This window comes from Puma concolor, chromosome B3 (genome assembly GCF_028749965.1).
Source record: "Puma concolor isolate L17-30 chromosome B3, mPumCon1.1.hap2, whole genome shotgun sequence".
Taxonomy (NCBI): domain Eukaryota; kingdom Metazoa; phylum Chordata; class Mammalia; order Carnivora; family Felidae; genus Puma; species Puma concolor.
In genome coordinates, this window is record NC_141672.1 from 47,014,213 (window position 1) to 47,039,067 (window position 24,855).

At 38.0% G+C, this 24,855-nt stretch overlaps 1 protein-coding gene across 13 annotated transcripts in view; it reads right to left on the minus strand.

Moving 5' to 3' along the window:
* The window catches only part of LOC147579951 (uncharacterized), a 366,722-nt gene that overhangs the window by 298,426 nt on the left and 43,441 nt on the right, over positions 1-24,855 (minus strand). For 5 of the 13 annotated variants that reach the window (XR_015252363.1, XR_015252362.1, XR_015252361.1 and 2 more), the window contains exon 2: positions 2,631-2,802. The exons of 2 other annotated variants lie outside the window; for them this stretch is intronic. Coding sequence is in view for 2 of the 11 variants with exons in the window: in XM_086709726.1 (XP_086565852.1) it covers positions 2,631-2,802 (172 nt within the window). In the remaining 9 variants the exon portion in view is untranslated. Of the gene's footprint in view, positions 1-2,630; positions 2,803-7,956; positions 8,796-8,875; positions 8,966-11,763; positions 11,845-24,855 lie in introns of those variants that run through there. 6 more of the 13 variants (XR_015252367.1, XR_015252368.1, XR_015252364.1 and 3 more) reach the window with 5 other exon arrangements.

Below are 24,855 nucleotides of genomic sequence, written 5' to 3' on the forward strand. Positions count from 1 at the left end.
ATAAATAAACGTTAACAAAAAATAAAAAAAATAAAAAAAATAAGTATTATCATTAGGAGATAAACTATAAAGAGAACTCATTTTGATTATCAGTGCCCTATGAGTCATTTTAGTGATTTGATTAAGCAATGGTCTTTAACCCAACTTCTGGGAGATTTCTAAAAGATATATGGATAGGTGTAAAATTAAAAGGCAAAAAATGGGGGCACCTTGGTAGCTCAGTCGGTTAGGCACCTGACTCCTGATTTCAGTTCGGGTCATGATCTCATGGTTCATGGGATTGAGCCCCATTGTTGGGCTCTGCACTGACAGGGTGGAGCCTACGTGGGATTTTCTGTCTCCTTCTCTCTCTGCCCTTCCTTCATTCACATGCATGTGCTCTCTCTCTCTCTCTCTCTCTCTCTCTTCTCTCAAAATAAATAAATAAACATTAAAGAAGAAGAAGAAGAAGAAGAAACAGAAGGCAGTGGGCAGAAGAAGTGGGGCCAGTGACATCTGTCCTTTATATCAGAAAAGCAAAGATTTGTCAGAAACCCCTGGAGAATTCTGCTTATCCCTCATTGGAACTCAAACTGTTTCACATAGCCAGCCCTAGCTGCAGCAGAGCAGGAAGGCAAATATTAGACTTTTCTAGCCTTTATAATGGAGGATGCCAAAGGAGGTGGGTTTTTGAGAATGGGAGTTAGGCCAGCTGACCAATGGCGTCTGCCACATGTATGTCCTCTGATTCTCTTAGAAGTCATCAGCTTTCACTACCACTCATTGATGTTGTGCTCTTTGGGACTCTTTTAAGGCAGAACCTGGCAAAAATATGAAGTTTTGCATCATTTATAAATTTCTCCAAGTATCACAGCAGTGGGCCTGTGTTGTCTCTGACAGGCTGTCTGTGCCTGGGGAAGAAGTATTTGCTTATGGTGTCAGAGAAAGCTTTTGAATCCAGTTGTTTGGATAGATTTGAAAAAAAGTGCAAACAAAAATGTCTATCCTTGGTTTAACTTTTCGCTCTTGTTTATTCATGGGTGCTTCTAAGAGCTTTTGCAAGTAAACCTTCCAAATCTTAAACTAAGTGTGGTAGGCAAACTATCTCAGAGTTTACAATTTACACCATGGATCAAGAAGAATAACAATCCATTAATTCTGATGAGGTAACCTCATTAAAGGGGGCATGTGGAATAAACAAGGGGGGGGATTCTAGCAAGTTTGAAAACGGGAAGGCACACTGTCTTCTCTCTGTGCCGGTATATCCACAAACACCTCTCTAGTTCAGGGACACATGGCAGGATAGACTATGATACAGTTGGCCTGAAGGCACTGCAGAGTAGTGACTAAGATGTGAGCTCTGGAGCCAGACTGTCTATCCTCACGTCGTACTTCTGCAGCTTACTAGCTGTGTGACCTAGGACAAGTTACTTAGGCTCTCTGTGCCTCCAAATGGGGCAATAATAGTAACTCAGCTAATACACATAAATATATGTAAAGCACCTCCTCCACAGTATACACAATAATTGAGAACTATTAGCTCTTATTATTATATAGTGATATTATATATAATGATAATGCTCACCAGGGCAAGCAGACTCCTTACTTCTCCATCTTTCCCTTCCTGTTGGGGCCCATCTCTTTTGGACATTTCCTTGTTACAGACGAAGCATTCATAACTACTTGCTGATGTTTAGGGGCTTCAGAGGTAGCGGAACTCAATCACTCTGTGCACACTGTGTCATGCGATATGTACTATTATCACGCTTTCACAGAAAGAAAAGGGAATTGAGCAGAGAAGTAAAGGAACTTGTCCAAGCCACACAGTTCATAAACTTGTTGGAGTTAGAATTAGAACTCAGGTATTTGGGACTCTTTTTTTTTTTTTTTTTAAATTTTTTTTTTTTCAACGTTTATTTATTTTTGGGATAGAGAGAGACAGAGCATGAACGGGGGAGGGGCAGAGAGAGAGGGAGACACAGAATCGGAAACAGGCTCCAGGCTCTGAGCCATCAGCCCAGAGCCTGACGCGGGGCTCGAACTCACGGACCGCGAGATCGTGACCTGGCTGAAGTCGGACGCCTAACCGACTGCGCCACCCAGGCGCCCCTATTTGAGACTCTTTAAGTCCTGTCCTTATTCCCATTGTGGCATTATTGAACTGAGTACAAGGCTCAAGTTAGCTTTTTATGTGCGTGTCTTTCTCTCTGCATATAATTTTCTCATGCTCTGAGAGAAAGATTTGAGTCATGGACATCTTTTAGGACATCTGCACAACTTGCAATTAACCCTCTTTTTCTGAAAACTGTACCAGTGTCCTGATAAAGGAGGGCCCCAAAGGCTCTATAAATTTTTTTTTTTCAACGTTTATTTATTTTTGCGAGAGAGAGAGACAGAGCATGAACGGGGGAGGGGCAGAGAGAGAGGGAGACACAGAATCGGAAGCAGGCTCCAGGCTCTGAACCATCAGCCCAGAGCCCGACGCGGGGCTCGAACTCACGGACCGCGAGATCGTGACCTGGCTGAAGTCGGACGCTTAACCGACTGCGCCACCCAGGCACCCCCCCAAAGGCTCTATAAAGGTAACGCTTATAAAGTGTAGTTAGCACCTGATAAACTTTAGCTGCTAGTATACTGTTACATGAACCCACCTTCTCTGGCCAAGGTTGAATGGGCCAGTTGGATTCTCTCAAAAATTTGAAAATCAGATTCTGAGATAGCCCGGGTAGACCCAGCATGTTATTGAAATGGAGCTGATGGAAGTTCAAGAGCAGTGAAATATCCATCTGCCCACAAGGGTTGGCAAAGGCATGGTGTGTTGCCCTGCAGAGAGAACAGAGGAGATAAAAAAGGCTAAGTGGAGGGAGAAGTATGAGGTAGAGGCAAGTACTGACTGGGAAACATGGGGCTTCTTCACTCATGTGTCTAGTCCCTTTCACAATCCCTGCCTTCCGTGTTTGTGAGCAACCCTGTATCCTAATACTAATGTGCCCACATCTTGTTTTGTTTGTGTATTAAGCTAGCTTAAATTGTTCTTTTGTCACTAGCGACTAAAACAACCTCAGTGAAGACAGTTTGATTGGGATGGACATTGTAGTTATTGACTGAAATAATCGTTTTAGATTATCTGGGTACTTTATTTAGTCCCATAGGTTAGGAATTCGCCTATTCAATGCCATAAATGTAATTCAGTTACCCTAACACAAACTTGAGAAAGTTCCCACTTTTCCTGGCCAATTGCTAAATCTCCTCAAAGTTAAGAATACACAACATTGTTTCTCACCACAAAATGTTGTGTGTGTATGAGTGTGGGTATAAAATACCTGGGGTTATACTTTATTCTTGTGGAAATCTCTATTCAAGAAAGTTGTCGGGGTGCCTGGGGGGGCTCAGTCAATTAAGCATCTGACTTTGGCTCAGGTCATGATCTCACAATTCATGGGTTCAAGCCCCGCATTGGGCTCTGGGCTTACAGCTCGGAGCCTGGAGCCTGCTCTGGATTCTGTGTCTCCCTCTCTCTCTCTCTCCCTCCCCCACTCACATTCTGTCTTGCTCTGTCTCTCAAAAATAAATAAATGTTAAAAAAAAAGCTACTTAAAATTTTTTTCTAACATTTATTTATTTTTGAGAGAGTGAGACAGAGCAAGACAGAGCACGAGTGAGGGAGGGGCAGAAAGAGAGGGAGACATGGAATCTGAAGCAGGCTCCAGGCCCCAAGCTGTCAGCACAGAGCCCGACGTGGAGCTCGAGCTCATGGACCGCGAGATCATGACCTGAGCCGAAGTCAGTTGTTCAACCAACTGAGCCACCCAGGCACCCCTGCTCCCCCACAAAAAAAGCTTTTTTTTTTTTTTTTTTTAAAAGAAAGTTCTAAATGCTTTGTTCCTCTGGATGTGCTCAGCCTTGCCTAAGCCATCTCTGAGCAGTCAGAATCACACTATGGCTCCCAGGCCAGAGAAAAGTCCAGACAGAAAAGCTTCATCTTGCAGCCACTGAATTGCATCTCTGGGTGGCTTCCATGGCCAGAAATGCTAATGACTTCATCCAAAGTCTCACAGGCCCCTAGCATTCAATACCAGTTATAGGATATAAAGAGATCCAAATGGATATGATTCCTAGAATTTAGTCTTTCTACATATGACTTCTTATTCTAAGAGGTATCTTAAGATATAAAACAATTCTAAAAACAAATAACAGGTTTTTTTTAGGTGACAACCTTCAAGCACAGTGGTTATTGATCAGGATTATGTTTCAAGGTGACCTGGGAAGCTTTCTTTGAAATATACTTGACATCTGAGAATAGGGAAGACAGATATTGCTGTATAGTGTAGGTAGGTCTGTAAGTTGGTGTAATTTTTTGGAGGGCAATTCAATAGTGTTCATCAAAAATTTTAAATGTATATATATATATATACTAATGTGACTTAAGTAGGAATATATTCCATAGCTGTACTTGCACAGTGCCCAGATAAATATTTAAAAGAATGTGGGCTGAGCATTATTAGTAAACGGGAAAAATCTTGGAATATTATGAAGTCACTAAAAGGAGGTAGATTTTATGAAAATATAGGTAGATCCTATGGAAAGAGGCCCAAATAATTAAGGAAATAAAGCAAATTGTAGAACAGGATATGCATAATAGTATAATTCCTCATTTACCATAATAAAAGGAGGTATAATATAATTCCATCATTTACCATAATAAAAGGAGGTACACACACACACACACACACACACACACACACACACACACTTTGGGTTTGTGCCTCCTTTGTGATATATATATACTTATATGTATAGGAAGCTTCTGAAAGAATATATAAACTGTCCACAGGGTTAACTTCAGGGGAGTAAGAAAAGCATGTTGTCTCAAAAAGAACTTTTTTTTTTACATTTATTTATTTTTGAGAGACAGAGCACGGGTGGGAGAGGGGCAGAGAGAGAGAAGGAGACACAGAATTTGAAGCGGGCTCCAGGTTCTCAGCTGTCAGCACAGAGCCTGACGCAGGTTTGAACCTATGAACCATGAGATTGTGACCTGAGCCGAAATCGGACACTCAACTGACTGAGCCACCCAGGTGCCCCTCCAAGAGAACTTTTAAAAGTATTTTATGCCATTTTTGTTACCTGCAAATAGAATAGCCTCAGTGATGACAATTTGGCTGGCAGGGACATTGTAGTTTCTGATAGAAATAAGTGTTTTAGATTATCATGCTCATTGTAAAATACAAAACTGATTCAGGCGTGTTATAAAAAAGCATTTCAAACAATATAGACATTTATGTAAGACAAAGGAAAATTTCCTTTTCCCCCCTTCCCCACCTAAATCCTTCCTGGGAAGGGACTTTCTACTTTTCATGTTGTACCTCTCTGTCCTGTTTTGTTTGTTTTTACTATGAGCATGTATAACTTTCATAGATAATAGTTCTGTTTCACTATTCTAGGATCTTACCAAGCTGTATTGGATCAGAAAGTTTGGGGTTAGAGGCCAGTCATATATATTTAAAAATAACTACCTAGAGGTGCTTGGGTGGCTCAGTCAGTTGAGTGACTGACTTTGGCTCAGGTCACGATCTCATGGTTCGTGAGTTTGAGCCCTGCTTCGGGCTCTGTGCTGGCAGCTCAGAACCTGGAGCCTGCTTCAGATCCTGTGTCTCCTTCTCTCTCTCTGCCCGTCCCTTCCTCATGCTCTGTCTCTCTTTCTCAAAAATAAAAATAAACATAAAAAAAATTTAAAAATAACTACCTAGGTGATTCTGATGTACATTCTTTGTTAAGAACCATTGCTAGCTAGGATCATTCTTTGTGTCCTAAAGGTTTGCATAACTTCAAATAAAATGTCAAAATTTCCAACATGGGAGGGGTTCCCATCTCTAAGGATCTCAGTAGCTTTGTAAGCATGAACAAATGGGAATTTTCAAAAGAAGGGCCTATCCTTGTGATATTCTAAAGAGCTGGTGGTTGAATTGACCATACTTGGTAGGAAATGAATCATGATTTCACACTAGGAAGGGATAGCAAGTGTGAGGTTTGCCTACCTCTGTTGGCTCAGTGGCACAGTTTCCACTGCAGACATTGCTGATCAGTCTTCACACTCATCGACAGTGAGACTTCACATAGCTCAGAATCATTCTTATCAGAACTCATCATCCAGGGTAACTACCTTCTACCCTTGGTTTGCAATGTCCAATGAAATCTATTTTAGTGACCTTCCATCTGTGATCTTTCTAGCATGATTTCCCCACTTGTTTAGAATATAAAACCCATCTTTCCTATGAGCAGCCCATTCCATGTGTGTTTCATAGGCCTGGGTACACTCCCTTCTTCAGCTACAGAAGTGGAAACATCACCTACACTGTACCCATAAATCAGGGAACCCATCCCATAGGCCACACTGATTGGTACAGAGATGAGTATGTGATCAAGTCAGATCAACAGATTATTCATTTCTGGCACTTTCTCCTGGGGTTATTTGGGAAACAAAACAAAACATGTTTCTCTTTCTTGGTTATTAAGCTTATATAGATTTAGAGTCTTCAGCTTTCAGCCGCCATCTTGTTGGTGATCTGGAAAGAACCTGTTGTAGAACACCCTGTCAAAGAAGGGGGTGAGACAGAGTCCTGATATTGCCATTCATGAGCCTTAATCCAGGTGTACCTGATGCCAGATGAATCTTCCAAACATTCTATTTATGAGAGTTAATAAATTCTCTTAATTTGCCTGCATTTGTTTGAGTTAGGCTAATGCCACCTGCAGTAAAGAATCTTCATTAATATGCCTATTCCATTTCCTTATCCCTTGGGGTGAAAATCTGTGCTTGAGCTTCTTTTTCAAATTCTCTATCCTTTCTTTCTATCTGTGAGCCTTTCTTCCCATTTCTAGAGTTGGATCCTATATTTGAGAATGAGACACTCATGAGCCAGAAGGGGTAAAAGAGTGATGGTTTGTTGTCATTATTGTCATTATTAATGTGAAAGCAAGAAATTCTGATTGTAAATCAATTCTATTAGAATTAGAATCAGGGATGAATTAGAATCTTGATAGGCAATGAGAAGAACTGTTGGCCAGCTCTTTCATAGAACCATAGAGTCTTTTTTTTTTTAATTTTTTTTTCAACGTTTTTTATTTATTTTTGGGACAGAGAGAGACAGAGCATGAACAGGGGAGGGGCAGAGAGAGAGGGAGACACAGAATCGGAAACAGGCTCCAGGCTCCGAGCCATCAGCCCAGAGCCCGACGTGGGGCTCGAACTCACAGACCGCGAGATCATGACCTGGCTGAAGTCGGACGCTTAACTGACTGCGCCACCCAGGCGCCCCGAACCATAGAGTCTTAAAGGAGGAAGAGACCTAAGCAATTCAATATTCTCATTTTATAAAAGAGGAAATTGAGACCCAGAAGTTTAATCCATTTGTCCAAGGTCATAGAGTGTAGCCTGTAATCCAGGTCTCCCTGGCTTTATCTGGTGTTCTTTCACCATTCTGCTGCCTTTATTCTGGGTCTGAAATAGTCAAACTGGGCCATAAAACAATTAGATGTAATGTTGAAAACTGATTAGCATTATCACCAATCAATCAATGAAGAGTTTCATTAAAATTCAGCATCTACAACTGCATTACAAAGCAGAAGAAAATAGACCACATGAAACATGACCTCATACTTGATTAAACTGAAGTTTTTTTCATCTGTGATTCAAAGTCCAGATTTTTACAGTCTTCCAAGCTTGTCCTTACTCTTTTCAATGTTGAGGAAGATTTTTGAAAGTTTTCTCCCAACCCTGCCATACTACATACATAGAGCTAGAATAGTGATTTCCTCTTTGTGTGTGTGGTGTGTGTGTGTGTGTGTGTGTGTGTGTGTGTGTGTGTGGTTTCCTCTTAAATTGAAACTCTTGTAGAAAGGACTACATCAATAAACTATTTGTAGGGTATTTTCAAATAAATAATAGATTATTGGCAGTTCACAAAAAGTCCGTATTTATATCCTGAGATTTTTTTGTTAACTCCTTGCATTCTTCAGAGAGATATGTGACTTATAGAGCAATGAATCATTTCATTCCAAATACATAGAATCATGGAATTTAGGGTGAGAGGGTTATTTAGAAACTGTTGAGTTCAACATTTATTGATGAGGAACCCAAGACCCAGGGAGATTAATTGACTGTATGCAGTCATGGGCAAGGAGCTATTATGAATCCTTCCATAATGTCGTCTGAAATTAACTTTTTCTTATAAATCTGAATTTTCATGAAAATTTTGAACCTTGATGACAAGTAAGAAAATGTATCAAAATATAATTTTTATATATTAATATTAAATACCTAAAGAACATGAAAATACTATTTATTTGAGTGCTTGGTAAGCTAACATATTTTCTTATTTTTCTACTTCACGTCTCAACCACACTCCAAAAAGCAACGATAATTATTCCAAAAAAGCACTTTTTCCCCCTTATTTAACATTTTACAGTCTGATGTTAGGGGAATACAGTCAACATATATTCTCACAAAATATTTTGTGTAACATGCAGTTAACCTTAAAAGGTTGTGTATGTATACTAAATCATTTGGTCTGTGGTCTAATAGTCCCCCATATTGATATATACCTAATTCCAGAACAGTCTGAACGCCTCTTCAGGATCGTTGAAGGCCTGAAGGCCTCTTCAGGTCTGATTGATGAGATTAAGCATGTCAAATACATGAACAGCTTGCAGCAAAGGTGACCTCCAGATGCAGCAAGGACACTGGGTCGCCAAGCCTCAGAAGCAAAGACTGAAAAAAGACCTCTCCCTGCTCTGCCTCTCAAGGAAAGGCAGCTCTTGAATGGGAGAAAAACAATTAGAAAATGCAATATCTTAATCCAAGGAAAGCCAAATAGAGGAAACAGATGTCTCTTACCGAATTCTGTATTTTCCGTTCTTCCAGGTGAAAAAGAAAGCCTTGTGGGGACTTGCAAGCCTTTTGTGTCCTAAGTTATAGTCTTCCAAACTGCAGAGGTGAGTTTTAGACACAGTGGTCAATAGAGTTGCCCCAGAAGCTTCTAGCTGCTGCAAACCTCGGCCTAGAGTTCTTTTTTTTTTCTTTTAAGAAGTTGCTTTTTTATTTTTAAAGAAATTTATTTATTTAAAAAATTTTTTTTAACATTTATTCATCTTTGAGAGACAGAGACAGAGCATGAGTGAGGGAGGAGCAGAGAGAGAGGGAGACACAGAATCTGAAGCAGGCTCCAGGCTCTGAGCTGTCAGCACAGAGCCCGATGCAGGACCCGAACTCACTGACTGAGAGATCATGACCTGAGCTGAAGTCGGACACTTAACCGACTGAGCCACCCAGGTGCCCCTATTTTTAAAGAAATTTAAATAAGAAGTTAGAAAATTTACAAAACCAGAAAATTTTTTCTTTGAATGGTGTCAAAGAACTCATCATAATATTTACTCTGCTTGGAATTTTGCTAACTAGTCAGGCTACAGAAATGAAATTCCACTTTTTAACATTTATTTTATTTTATTTTTTTATTTATTTTTTTTTTTCAACGTTTATTTATTTTTGGGACAGAGAGAGACAGAGCATGAACGGGGGAGGGGCAGAGAGAGAGGGAGACACAGAATCGGAAACAGGCTCCAGGCTCTGAGCCATCAGCCCAGAGCCTGACGCGGGGCTCGAACTCACGGACCGCGAGATCGTGACCTGGCTGAAGTCGGACGCTTAACCGACTGCGCCACCCAGGCGCCCCTTTAACATTTATTTTAAAGGGTAAATATCATAAGAGCATAATAAGAAAAGTAGTCACTGTAGTATTTATTACAATAGCAAAACACTGGCAACAATCTGAACAACCATCACTATGGGATTAAAAGGAATCTTAACCAAAATTAAGTAGAAAAATTAAACTACTAAAGATAAGAATGGAAACCAATGATATAGTTCTGTTGTATCCACACAGAAAAAGTTACACTAAAAAAAAGCATTCTATGAAAATTTGTCCAATTTTCTTCTAATTTTCAATTGGATGAAATGGTATAGGTAAGAAACTCCAAAATATGTGCTTTCAGAAAGCAGTTTTCCTGGGGGAAGGGGTTAATCATGAAATGCTTTATTTCTTTCTTGTTTAAACTCCTTCTGGGTTAAGAAATTCTATGCTGTAACAAGACCAGCTGGTGCTCCCATATGAGAGATTGTTTCTCTACTATTTGTAAGACTGACCAATCTAAATCATTAAATCAGGGAGTGTCCCAGCTGTCCATAATCATTCTGTGTGGATGGGGCTCTGGTGGACTGAAATATCTGGAGCATCTACTAGGACATCTAGCTGGTGATTGTATTTTATGGGATACTTCATTCAAGACATTGAAAGCAACAGTCATTGGTTTAGAAACAAAAGAACCAATACATAGGTTTACTTAGAGGTATCTTAGGCCATATGTCAGTTGTTAAAATATACATAATCCCGATGAGGCTTTCTAAAATCATTGGTAGTCCACAAATAACAATTAATAAACTAGTCAAATCTTGACTACCTGGAGAGGTGAAGTCTCACTTTAGATTCTGATCCCTTTGGCTTATTTTCTTTCTATCCCCAGCATTTGCTGTTTGTTTCTTAAGACTTTATCCTTGGTTCTCATCTTTTGGTTACAGGATTTCTCACATTCTTTCTGTGCTTTCTCAAGATCCAACTGTAACAGAAAAAGGACTTTGCACTCTCATCTGTAGAAAAGTTAAATGCTGCTGCCCCATCATTTGACTACTAGAGTAGAGATTTCACTACTTTCTTTTGACCTCTGTAATTTGTGCATCACTTTATTCTGTTTGAATGTGGCTACTCTTCATTCATTTGTTTATTCATCAAATATTTATGGAGTGCCTACTTTGTCCCACACCCTATTGTACTACAAATAGTAAGATTAAGCTTGTACTCTCAGGACCTAAAACAAGTGTCATAAGTTATAGAGCTTAGAAAATTATTCAGAATATATTTTCTAAAAACAACAGAATTAAATTATAAATCAATAGCAAAAAACTGTCTAAAAAATTCTCAAGTTCTTGGATTAGACAATATACTTATAAATAATTTATGAATCAAAACAAATAAATCACAGTGGAAATTAGAAGATGTTTTAAACTGAATGGTAATGAAGATATTTCAAATTAAAAGGAAACAGTTAAAGCAGTACACAGAGGGAAATTTATACTTTTAAGTGTTTATATTAGAAAAGGTTTAAAGTCAAGAATCCACACTTCCACCCTAAGATAAGAGAAAAAATAAGAGGAATCTTAACCAAAATTAAGTAGAAAAATGAAATCAGTGATACAGAAAATGGACAGACAATAGAAGAAGTAACAAAGTAAAAAAATTGTTCTTTGAAAAGATTAGTAAGATTAATAGAGTATGGTTAGGGCAATGGGGAAAAAGAAAGAAAACACAAGCCCCTGTTGTGTGAGTGAAAGAGAGTTCATCATTACAGATCCTAGAAGTATTAAAAGAATAGTAGGGGCACCTGAGTGGGTCAGTTGGCTAAGCTTCCAACTCTTGATTTTGGCACAGGTCATGATCTCATGGTCGTGACAGGGAGCCCAGAGTCGGCTCTGTGCTGGGCGTGGAGCCTGCTTCAGATTCTCTATTTTCCTCTCCCTCTGCCCCTCCCCTGCTCATGTTCTCTTCTCTCTCCCCGCCCCCCCCAAAAAGAGAGAGAGAGAGAGATAAAAGGATAGTAAAGGACTATTATGAACAGTTTTTTGCAAATAACTTCAAGAACATGAATGAACAGTAAATCAAAAGTAATACTCACTCTTAGAGATATTGCAAAGATTATTTGACTTCATTACAAACTTGAAAGATGCAGGAGTGGTGACTTCTTCTATCCCATGACCTGTGAAGACAACAAATCTTTTTGGAGAATGTTATTGGATTCTTGAAAAATTAATTAGGAAGTACAATCAGTTGCTGTCCTAGATGTGGGCTCTATCTAGTTTGCTATCAACTGCCTATCATGAATTGGGTGTTATCTATCAAGCCATAAGATTAAGTGTGCCTAGCAGCATTTCTTCAATAGGGTAAGTGGAACCTGTGAGACTGAGCTCTAGCAGGTCTAAAGGTAACAGTAAGCTGTGTGAGCATATGGTGCCCGTTCTGAGTGTTCCAACCCTTGATGCATAACCATATCTCCTTCAACCCATTGATGTAGCCTTATGGGTAGGAAGAGCACCCTAAGGCCATTTAAATAAGGAAACAAAACATGAAACCTGATTTATGGATGATGATTCTGCACTATATGCAGACTTCTGTACTTATTAATCTCAATTGTGTATGAAGATAATGATGAATTGACAATGATGACAACTGACAAGGATGAAGAGAAATTCTCCCTATGGGCAGAATTGTAAATGGTACATCTTTTTGTTCACATTTCCTGGAAACAGAGATGTCCTGTGTTCTGAGTCTAAACTGATAGTCAGGGGCTAATGATTGTGTAGGCAGAGACTAGAAAAAAATAATATTGGAGGATTGACAATATGAAGGTCTAGGGGCAGGGTAAGTGGATGGAAACTTTTGACATACCAAGGGCAGGTGTTTGGAGTGGTCTACCCCAGGTGCAAGCAATTTTTAGAACATAAATCAACAAAAGATTTTTTGAGGGAGGAGTATTGTATCACTGACATTGTTTAGGATTGCCAGCACATGCTGCTAATAAAAAGAAGACTAATTTATAGTTGGCTTTATTATTATTTTTAAATTCTCTGCAAACAATGCACCCTTTTATCACCTGCACCTGGTGAGCCACTCCCATTGCCCTGACTTTGACCCAGAGTATGACAATATTTGTGAATAGTTATGAATGCTAACCAAGGACTGAGGACTTTCTCAATAATCAGATGGCCAAAGGATGGACCAGATGACCTGCTCCATGGATGTCAATCAGCAGCCACTTTCCTTGGTCGCTCCAGTGATTACTCAATGAGTTCATGGAAAGTATGGTGGTAGGGATGGAAGTTATGTATGGGATCTGGCCCCTACCACTGAAGAGTACCCAGTGCACCAATAGCAGATGTCAACCCTGAGCCCTGCTATGTCAGCATATCAGTATCACTAGCCAGCCACCTGGTGGCAGAATAATGATATTGGACTCCTATTATTGGTGGGGGCAGGAATGTATCATCATTGGAATAGTCTTAAATGAAATAGTCTTGCTTAAAGCAGTCAACTTACAAAAGTGAGAAAGATATAAATGAATGAGTGAGTGAGTGAATGAATGAATGAATGAAATTTAAGAACAGCATAATAGAGATGAAAGTAGAAATACTTTTAAACTATAAAAACCGCAAAAAGATTTCAGTAATAAAATCAGGAGGACACAAAATGAAAAGACTTATGAAATAGACAAAAACTTTTGCTATTCCAAGTTTAACAGAGAGAGAACACCAAATATATTTGGAGTGAGAAAGGCAACAAAATGGCAGAAAGGAAAGAATTATTTGGAAATTCTATCTACACAAAAAATATATAAACGAACTTGAAATTTTGATGGATGTATCATTTTCTAGGTAATTATAAATTATAAAATTGACTGAAGGAGGTAGAGTATCTGAAATGAGCTAATAAAAGAATAAAATGGTTTTTAGTGAAAATCAGAAAAGGTAGAAAAAGTGTGGAAGACAAAGATAAGAATAAAAAAACAAGGGCAACACATTGAAAATAGCAACAAATATGGTATATATTAACCCGACTATATCAATAATCACTTTAAATGTCAATGGTCTAAATACATCACTTAAGACAGAGACTGGGGCTCCCGGCTGGCTCAGTCAGTGGAGTGTGAGACTCTTGATCTCAGAGTTCAAGCTCTATGTTGGGTGTAGAGAATACCTAAAAATAACCTCTTATAAAAAAAGACAGATTGTCAAAGTAGATTAAAAAAAAAAACAAAAACACGACCCAAGTATATGTTGTCTATAATAAACCCACTTTATTTTTTTTAATGTTTATTTATTTATTTGGGGAAGGAGGAAGAGGCAGAGAGAGAGGAGAGAGAGAATCCCAAGCAGGCTCCCCACTACCAGCACAGAGCCTGACGTGGGGCTCTATCTCACAGACCATGAGATCATGACCTGAGCCGAAATCAAGGGTCAGACACTGAACCAACTGAACCACCCAGGCACCCCTACACCCACTTTAAATATAAAGACATGTGTCTATTAAAAATAAAGTAATGGAGAAAGATATAATCAGAAAATAGGAGTAACTATATTAATTTTGGACAGAGCAGACTTCAGAGCCAGGAAAATTATCAGAGATAAAGAGAAGCATTATATAATAATAAAGAGGTCAATACTCCAATAAGACATAACCATCTTTAATGTGTATGTGCCTAAAAGTACAGCATCAAAATACATGAGGCAAAAATTGATAGAAATGCAAGGAGAAGTAGATGAATCCACTCTTATAGTTGGAAACTTTAACACTTTTCTATCAGAAGTGGACAGATCTAGAGAGCAGAAAATCAGTAGGGACAGAGTTGAACTCAACAGCACCATTAATCAACTGGATATAATTGACACCTATAGACTACTTCATCCAATGACATCAGATTAAACATTCTTTTCGAGCTCATATGGAACATTCACCATAGAGACCACAGTTTGGGGCCAAAAATAACAACTTAACAAGTATGAAGAATAGAAATCATACGATGTCTACTTTTAGACTCTATGAAATTAAACTAGAAATCAATAATAGAAATATAGCTGAAAAATGTAAAATATTTGGAGATTAAACAGCACACTTCCAAGTAACACATGAGTCAAAGAGTAAATCCCAAGGAAAATATAAAAATATATTTTTTTATTTAAAAAAAATTTTTTTTCAACGTTTATTTATTTTTGGGACAGAGAGAGACAGAGCATGAACGGGGGAGGGGCAGAGAGAGAGGGAGACACAGAATCGGAAACAGGCTCCAGGCTCTGAGCCATCAGCCCAGAGCCTGACGCGGGGCTCGAACTCACGGACCGCGAGATCGTGACCTGGCTGAACTCGGACGCTTAACCGACTGCGCCACCCAGGCGCCCCTAAAAATATTTTTAACAGGGGTGCCTGGGTGGCTCAGTCAGTTAAGCGTCTGACTGTGGCTCAGGTCATGATCTCACAGCTTGTGAGTTCGAGCCCCGCATCGGGCTCTGTGCTGACAGCTCGGAGACTGGAGCCTGCTTCGGATTCTGTGTCTCCCTCTCTCTCTCTCTGCCCCTCCCCTGCTCACTCTCTCTCTCTCTCTCTCTGTCTCAAAAAATAAACATTAAAAAAATTAAAAATAATATTTTTAACAGAATTAAAATGAAAATACAACTTATCAAAATTTGTGGAAGATAGTGAAAACAGTGCTTACAGGGAAATTTATAGCATTGGATGCATATATTAGAAACCAGAAAGATCTACAATTAAAAATTTAAGTTTCCACCTTAGGCAACTAGAAAAAAAGAAGAGCAAATTAAATGTGAAGTAAGCAAAAGGGAAAAAAATCATAAAAATTTGAGCAGAAATCAATGAAATTAAAAAGAAGTCAGAGAAAATCAACAAAATCAAAAGCTGGTTCTTTGGAAAGACCAATAAAATAAATAAACCTCTAGCCAGTTAACTAAGAAGAAAAGGGAGAAAACATAAGTTACTAATATCAGAAATGAAAGACAGGACATCATTATAGATACCATGGACATTAAAAGGATAATAAAGGAATATGATGAACAACTCTATGCCCATAAACTTAATAACCTAGATGAAATGGACTCATTCCTTGAAAGACACAATCTGCTAAACTCACTCAAGAAGAAATATATAATCTGGATAATTCTGTATATATTAAAGAAATTGAATCGATAATTAATAACCTTCTGAAAGAGAAAGTACGCAGCCCAGCCTAGATGAGTTCACTGGTGAATTCTACCATTTACGGACAAAATTATAACAATTCTCTGCAATTTCTTCCAAAAAATAGTAGCAAGAGGGAATATTTCCTAATTCATTCTATGAGGCTGGCATTGCCCTAATACCAAAACCAGATGAAGACATTACAAGAAAATTGCAGAGCAGTGTCTCTTCTGAACACAAATACAAAAATCCTCAACAAAATATTAGCATATCAAGTCCAAGAATGTGTAAAATTAAATATACATCACAATGAAGTGGGATTTCAGGTATGCAAGGTTGGTTCAACAATCAAAAATCAATTAATGTAATCTATCACATCAACAGACTAAAAGAAAAATCATATGATCATATCAAGAGATGCAGAAGCATTTCACAAAATCCAACACCCACCCATGATAAAAACTCTCAGCAAAGTAGGAATAGAGGGGAACTTGTTCAACTTAATGAGGAATGTCTACCAAAAAAACAAACAAAACAAAACGACCACAAAAAACTACAGCTAACATCATACTTAATGGTACAAAATTCAAAGCTTTCCCATTAAGATCAGGAAGAAGGCAAGGATGTGCCCTCCTTTCACTGCTTTTCAACATTGTGCTGGAATTCCTAGCTGATGCAATAACATAAGGAAAGGAAATAAAAGGTATACAGATAGGGAAGGAAACTGTAAACTGTTTTTGTTTGCAGATGACATGATCTTCTATATAGAAAATTCAAAAGAACCTACCTAAAAACTCCTGGAACTAATAAGGGATTATAGAAGACTTGTAGGATACAGGTTAATATATAAAAGTCAATCACTTTCCTATTTACTAACAATGAATAAGTGGAATTTGGAATTAAAAATGTATTATCATATTAGCCCCCCCAAAACAAAATACTCAGATATAAATCTTACCACATCTTACAAGATGTACTTGTACAAAACTTTTTTGAAGAAAACTACATAACTCTGAATAAAGAGATCAAAAAACTAAATGGGGAGAAATTTCATATTCATGAATAAGAAGACTCAATATTGTCAGATGTCAGTTTTTCCTTATTTGATCTATGTAGATTAATGCAATCCCAACTGAAATCTCAGCACGTTATTTTGTGGGTATCAACAAACTGATCTGAAAGTTTATGTGGAAAGAGAGGCAAAAAACTCAGAATAGCCAACCAAATATTAAAGAAGAACCAAGAGGACTAATATTACCTGACTTCAAAACTTAATATAAATCTATAGTAATCAAGACAGTGTGGTATTGGTGAAAGAACTGAAAAATAGACCAATGGAACTGAAGAAAGAGACCAGAATAGGTCCACATAAATGTAGTCAGCTGATCTTTGACAAAGGAGTGAAGGCAATACAGTGGAGCAGAGAGTCTTTTCCACAGATAGTGCTGGATGTCCACAAGCAATAAAAAAGGAATGTAGACACAGACCTCATACCCTTCATGAGAGTCAACTCAAAATGGATTATGGACCTAAATGTAAAACACAAAACTGTAAAACTCCTAGAAGATAATCTTGGAGAAAATCTAGATAACTTCGGGTATGGCAAAGACCTTTTAGATAAAAGACCAAGGAAATCATCTGTGAAGAAATAATTAAAAAGTTGACTTTGCTGAAATTAAAAACCTATGCTCTGAGAAATACAGTGTCAACAGAATGAGAAGACAAGCCACACAGTCTAGGAGAAAATATTTGCTAAAGACACATCTGAAAAAGGATCATTATCCAAAATATATAAAGAACTCATAAAACTCAGCAATGAGAAAATAAACAACTCGATTTAAAAAATGAGTCAAAGACCTAAACAGAGCACACCAAAGAAGACATACAGATGGCAAATCGGCATCATGAAAAGATGTTTCACATCATGTGTCATTAGGGAATTGCAAATTGAGACAATAACAAGATACCACATACATAGTTAGAATGTCCAAAATCCAAAGCACAGTCAACACCAAATGCTGATGAGAATGTGGAGCAATGGGAACTCTCATTTATTGCTGATGGGGTTGCAAAATCGTATAGCTACTTTGGAAGACAGTTTGTCAATTTCTTATAAAACTAAACATACTCTTAGCATATGAGCCAGCAGTTGTGCTCCTTGGTATTTAACCAAGTGAATTGAAAACTTATGTCCACATAAAAACCTGTACATGGATGTTTATAGCAGCTTTTTTCATAATTGCCAAAACTTGGAAGCAGCCAGGATGTCCTTCAGTGGGTGAATGGACAATCTGTGGCATTCCCGGACACTAGAATATTACTCAACACTAAAAAAGAAAGAAGCCAATCTGAAAAAGGCTATATACTGTATGATTCCAAGTATATGATATTCTGGAAAAGACAAAATTAAAGAGACAACGAAAAGATCCATTGGTTGCTAGGGGCTGGTGGGGGAAGTGGGAAAGGATGAATAGATGGAGCACAGAGGATTTTGAGGGCAGTGAACATATTCTGTATCATCCCATAATGATAGATACATGTCATTATACATTTGTTCAAACCCATAGAATATACAACGTCAAGAGTGAACCCTAATGTAAACTATGGATTTTGAGTGGTGATAACATGTCAATGGAAGTTCATGAATTACAACAAATGTACCAATGTGGTATGGTATGTTGATAGTGGGGAAGGTTATGCATGTGTTAGGACAGGAGGTATATGGGAAATCTCTATACCTTCCACTCAACCTCTATACCTTCCAGTTAAAATAAAACTGCTCTAAAAACTAAAGTTTTTTAGACGTGGTAAAAGAAACAAAAATAATATATGATAAAAGTATAGACCAATTTCACTTACAAATACAAGTATAAAAATCTTTCTAAAAATTCTACCAAATAAAATCCAATAATATATCATGACAATTGGGATTTATCATAGTAAAGCCAGAAAGTTTTGCTATTAGGAAATGTCTTAATGTAATTCCCTGTTATCAGATTAAATGTAAGTAAAAAGAAACCTCATGATCTTTTCAAAAGAAGCTGAAAAAAATGTTAGACAAAATTCAATACCCATCTATGATAAAAAAAATCTTTAAGCTAAGGATAGGAAGAAATATCTTTGATAAAGTATGAGTATAACTGACAACAAAGCTTCATGCTTAATGGTGAAATATTACCATGACAGAACAAAACATAGTTACCATCTGCACTAATGTTTGCTGATATTTAAACAAGAAAACAGAATAAAAAGTATAAATACAGGGAAAGACGCAACACAACTAACATTATTTCCAGTGAAACAATCATCTAACTTAAAAGTTTAAGAAAATAGTCAGCATGAATTTTGTGATGTCCATGCATTACTAACTTTTTTGCACAGAAAAACCAACTGGTGTGTTTATTTTTATTTTTATTTTTTTTTTAATTTTTTTCAATGTTTATTTATTTTTGGGACAGAGAGAGACAGAGCATGAACGGGGGAGGGGCAGAAAGAGAGGGAGACACAGAATCGGAAACAGGCTCCAGGCTCCGAGCCATCAGCCCAGAGCCTGACGCGGGGCTCGAACTCACGGACCACGAGATCGTGACCTGGCTGAAGTCGGACGCTTAACCGACTGCGCCACCCAGGCGCCCCCCAACTGGTGTGTTTAAAAATGAGTATTCAATTTATTAGGGTAAGTAGCTTTAAAATTTAGTTCTAACTTTTGAGTTCAATTTACAAATCATGTTTTTCTTTTTGTAAGCACCTTCACTTTTTAAAAAAAATAACAATTGAGTAACTTAAGTTTTATAGATTAAATTCTTTAAAACACAGTTCTGTTTACACCTTATGCTCTCTTAAAGGAAATAAAATGCACTTATAACTTTGATAAATTTAATTTTCTCCGAAGCCCGAAACATGCCTATCTTAATAAGCAAAACCTTCCTAAATATGTATACAACTTTTATGAATCTAATAAATTAAACCTGCAAGTGTAGCTTGCATTATAGCTAATGTTATATAGCATTCAATACTGTTGGTAGATTTTGTCAAATTCTCTTTCAAAATAAATCTCTAAATTTGAAGTCCATTATTCAGGCACACATTTCAAATTGAAATCACAAGGCTAATCTGTCAGAAACCTAATGCCAGTTCAAAATCCAAATTTACCCAAATTATCCTAAATATAACACAAAAGTGTCAGTAATTTGAGTTTGATTATCTTTAGAATATATTAAATTCTAAACTTCCATGAGATTGGAAACACACTACCCCAAGGGGTCAGTTTTACCACTGCTAGCGAACTGGGTTTTATCATCTCACGTAAGCATAGGTTAAGAGAAAGGAACCTGGGATCTGTAGATTTAGCATGATTCTCCCCTCATTACCAATAGACACCTTTAGCTCCTTTAATTGTTGCTATGACAACACGGACTCTAAGCATAAACCCTTCAAATAGGATTCATTTCTCTTGGGTTCAAGTTACAAAATACTCAATTCTTCCATCTGATTTAAGTCCACAACCTCCTATTGAGGTTGCTGATAATTCTGTTCACCTAAACTCTTTACTGCCTGATTGAATTCTATATTCTTTACATGCTCTTTCTCTCTGGTTGGATGTAAAATCTTACAGATATTTAAAGGACACATGAATATATTTCACACCTTTGGCTCTGAGGTCAAAATGTCAGTCATACTAACAAGAGTTTCCAGAGAGGAGCAAAGAGAATTAGATAAAGGAATTTTTAATAAAATGGCTGGATATATGAGACATTTGTAGTATCTCTACATCAGCAATTAGGAAATATAATAGCAAAAGGAACAAAAACTAAAAAACACCAGGAATAAATCTATCAAGAAATATGTAAAACCTACGTAAATAATACTTTAAAACTTTATTCACAGACATGAAAGAAGACCTTAGAAAATGAAGATGGAAATTATGTTTCTGGATGAGAGAAAGTTTAACACTGTAAAACTGTCATATCGGTCACAAATTAATAAATTCAAATTTTTATGAAATTTGAAAAGTAATTTTCAAACATATCAGATTTTAAAAAACGAATGAGGAAAAATGAGGTGGAACTTGACTTATGCAATATCGAATTATTCTATAAAGTTATAGTAATTAAAGTATTGTTAGCTCCTATATAAAGAGAATTTTTGAACAGAATAGAAAATCTCCAAACAGATGAAGAAATGAATTAGAATTTAGTTTATAATAAAAATGGTATTTTTAATCAAAGAAGAAAGAATGAACTGTCAATAAATGGTGTTGGCACAGTTTGGAAAAATAAATATAGATACCTACTTCATACTACAATAATTCCAAATGGATTCAAAACTTCAAGTTGCAAAAATAAAATTGCAAGAGTATTAGAAGGAAAGATGGAGATATATTTCAACTTGGTTAAGGTCTCCCTAAGCAAAACACAAAATCTAGAATCCATGAAGGAAAAAATACTACCTTTTTCCCCCCCATAAAAATATAGTTTTCCTCAAAGACACCATTTAAAAAGTTAAAACACAAATAATAGACTGAGGTAAAAAATATTTGTCAAACATAATTAACAATGTCCACAAAATAAAAACATACTACCTCACAAATATAAAAAAAATACGAACAACCCAATTAAAAATGGGGAAAGAATGTGAATAGGTCATTAACAGCAGAAAAGTACAAATGGTCCACAAACATAAAAAGATGTTGAGCCTTGGTCCTTATGAAGGAAATGCAAATAAAAACAGCACTGTGATGTCATTTTTTTTACTCAGTGGATTGGAAAAAACTTGTAACTTGATAATATCCAGCATCAGCAAGTATATGGGGGGAAGTAAATGTCATTAGTCATGGAGAAATGTAAATTAATATCTTTCTGGCAATATCTGTCTACATTTAAATGGATCTTTGACCCAACAAATTCATTTCTAGGATTCTGTGTTGAAAAAAAATATTTGTGCCTGCAACAGAGATGTTAGAAAAAATTCCTCTGTATCACTTTGATAACAATTTAAACACACCTTAAATGCCCATCAGTAGAAATGTGGTTGGACAAATTATGAGGTATTATGAGTATTATGTGCACCCATTAAAAAGTAAAACATGTTGTTCAGTCAAAACAAATAGTATTGAATAACACATATATTGTGAATCTGTTATAAAAGCAAAAAAAAAAAAAAAACCCCACCAAAATATATATGGTTACATGTCCCTATATTTTTGCCAATGCATGGAAAAAGGACTAGAAATTTACAGACCAAATTGCTGACTTTGGGTCATCTTTTGGTAAGGGAGTTAGAATATTGGAGAAGAGGGTTGTGTTTATAGCTATCTGGTTCCTGTAATTCAAAAGCTTTTCAGCTATCATAGCTTTTGGCTAAATCCTCAACAAAATAACCTCCTCGTGTCTCTAGGATTTTCTCATGGATTTATCTCAGCTCCATTAGCAGATGCTACAAACAAGAGGGGTCTGAAAGGGCATGACGTTCAGAATTGTGTCCCCACATGGGCAGGTTAGCTTTGGGAGTTGTTGGGTTTGGGCTTATTTATTCAGATATTCGTTGTTCTGTAAATAGTATGTAAATCAAGCTCGACTCCTGGACGGTAAACACTTATTTAGCAGAGCTGGGCTGGTCCTATTACCTCACTGATCACTCCAGGCAAAAAATATCCTGCAGTTACTTGTGTCATAATCATGGCTGCAATTCAGCCATTAGTCTAGTCCTATGAAGTATCAAACTCTGCATTTGTGTAATGTTAAATCACCTCTCTTCTCCAGGTTGAATCCAGCTTCAGGTTGACCCTTCAGAGTGAAGAGAGATGCTGTTCCTTTCTTCGTTACCTGCCTAGCACTTCTTCTCTCCCCACTTCCTATGCAGGGGCCCCAGCCGGAAGCAGGACGATAGGGGACTTGGTGAGTTCTTACTTGGCTGCTGCTGTCATCAGCTGACTTGGCTGTCTCTGGACCTGATAAGTACTTCTGTGGGCTCCTCAGAGGCTCCCCTGCAGGGCTTCTTCAAGTTCAATTCCTTTGATGTGGGCAGTGTCCCTTCTTTGGCTGGTCACTCTGTAGCCTCACTGGTCGCTTGGCTTCTGCAACTTCCACTTTCTTCTGACCTCTGGCAGGAGCTTATTTAGGCAGGGCGGGGCCCCATTTTTAATGACACCAGGACAACATTCTTCTGTGGGTTTCACACATTTGTGGGGCTCTCACAGCACTGGCTTGCCGTTAGTACTTCGCTGCACTGACTGTTAGCCAGCCCCTTGCTTTTTCTATCTCATGACCTGGAAAAACACACATAGGCTCTCCAGATGCTCCCTTTGGAGCCCTCTCACCAGAACTGGGATCAGAGGCAGGTAGTCCTCTATCTCTCCCCTGGTGGCAGGAGAGCTAAGCAGTGGGAGCTGCAGTCAGAAGTGGCCCCAGGAAATCCTCTTCTCCAAAGACCCTCTTTATTTATTTTATTTTATTTTTTTAAGTTTATTTAGTTTGAGAGAGAGAGAGCACACATGAGCGGGGCAGGAGCAGAGAGAGAGAATGAGACAGAATCCCAAACAGGTCCATATCATCAGCATAGATCCTGATGCAGGGCTCAAACCCACAAATTGTAAGATCATGACCTGAGTCCAGATCAAGGGACAGATGCTTAACCAACAATCACCCAGTTTCCCCTCCAAAGCCTCACTTTAGGCACTTTCAAGTGATGGATCCTGAATCCCAGTGAGTCAGACCCTCATGGAGGCCTTGTCTCTGCCCTTTTAAATCCCCATTATCGGTGAACATATCCAGTGTTGAGATATTAGTTGTTAACTCTCTTTAAGTGTTTACATCTTGGTGTGCACTTTCTGCTAGGATTTCCTTTCTGTTCCATGTTGTTGCCTCAGTAGAAAATTTCAAAGTAACATCCTATTTCCATTTATTTGTGTGTCTGTTGTTGCAAACAATTATCGAGCACCTTTGATAATGTCAACCATAGCTACAGTGATGAATCATTTGAGAGCTTTAACTTGAAACCATAGTTTATCTTCAATCTGTGTTTAGGGACCCAAGTTCAGAAATGTCATTGGTTCTCCTTCCCCCCACTGTTGCTTTGTCTTGTTTTCTTGGAGCAGTAACTCTTGTACCACAAAATATATTTGGTTTAACTGTGATCATAACATTTACTTCTGGACAAAGAAAGAAATGAAGAAAGAACATCTTCTTTGTAGCATACAGTGAGCTTGGGAATCATGGGTAAAAACTATAGTAACTGAGCAGCAACATCTATGGAATGGAGTTTTGGAGTGAGAAATACATGGATTTGAATCCTGGTTTCACTATTGTGCAAGTGTCTTTATCTTTCTGAGTTTTATCGCTAGTGTGGTGTGATGGTTAATTTTATGTATCAATTCGACTAGGCCACAGGGTGCCCAACATTTGGTCAGATATTACTCTGGGTGTGTCTGTGCGGATGTTCCTGCATGAGATTAACATTTGAGTCCATAGACCCGGTAAAGCAGATGTCCGTCTTTTCCACATGTTAATAACAGCAACATTAACCGCTACCCACCCTGCCTCAGTCACTATGCCAGACACTGAGGGTGATGAACATTGACAAGCCCCCTTCCCTTGTGACCCATTCAGGGTGGTGGGGTGAGGGGCACAGAGAAAAACAAAACGCAGCCAACATCAAGAGAGTAACTATCTGAATGGAAAACTAACAAACTGCAGATGTGCTGGGAAAGAAATAAAAAGGTGATGAGAGAGAATGATGGGGCGTGGAGGGGACTTTAATAGGCAGTAAGGAAGGACACAAAGGGGAGGTAACATTTAACCCGAAACTGTGAGGATGGGAAGGAACCATCTGCCCACAGGGTAAAGAAGAAAAAATTCCAGACAGAAGAACACAGTCCCCCAGGCAGAAAGGAATTGGCCCATTCAGAGACAGTGAGAGAAAACCCGTGAGGGACACAGCAGGGGAGGGAGAGAGGGCCACCAATGAGGTAATAGAGAGATGGATAGGAGTCAAGTTGTGCAGGGCCTTAGAAACCATAGTACAGAGT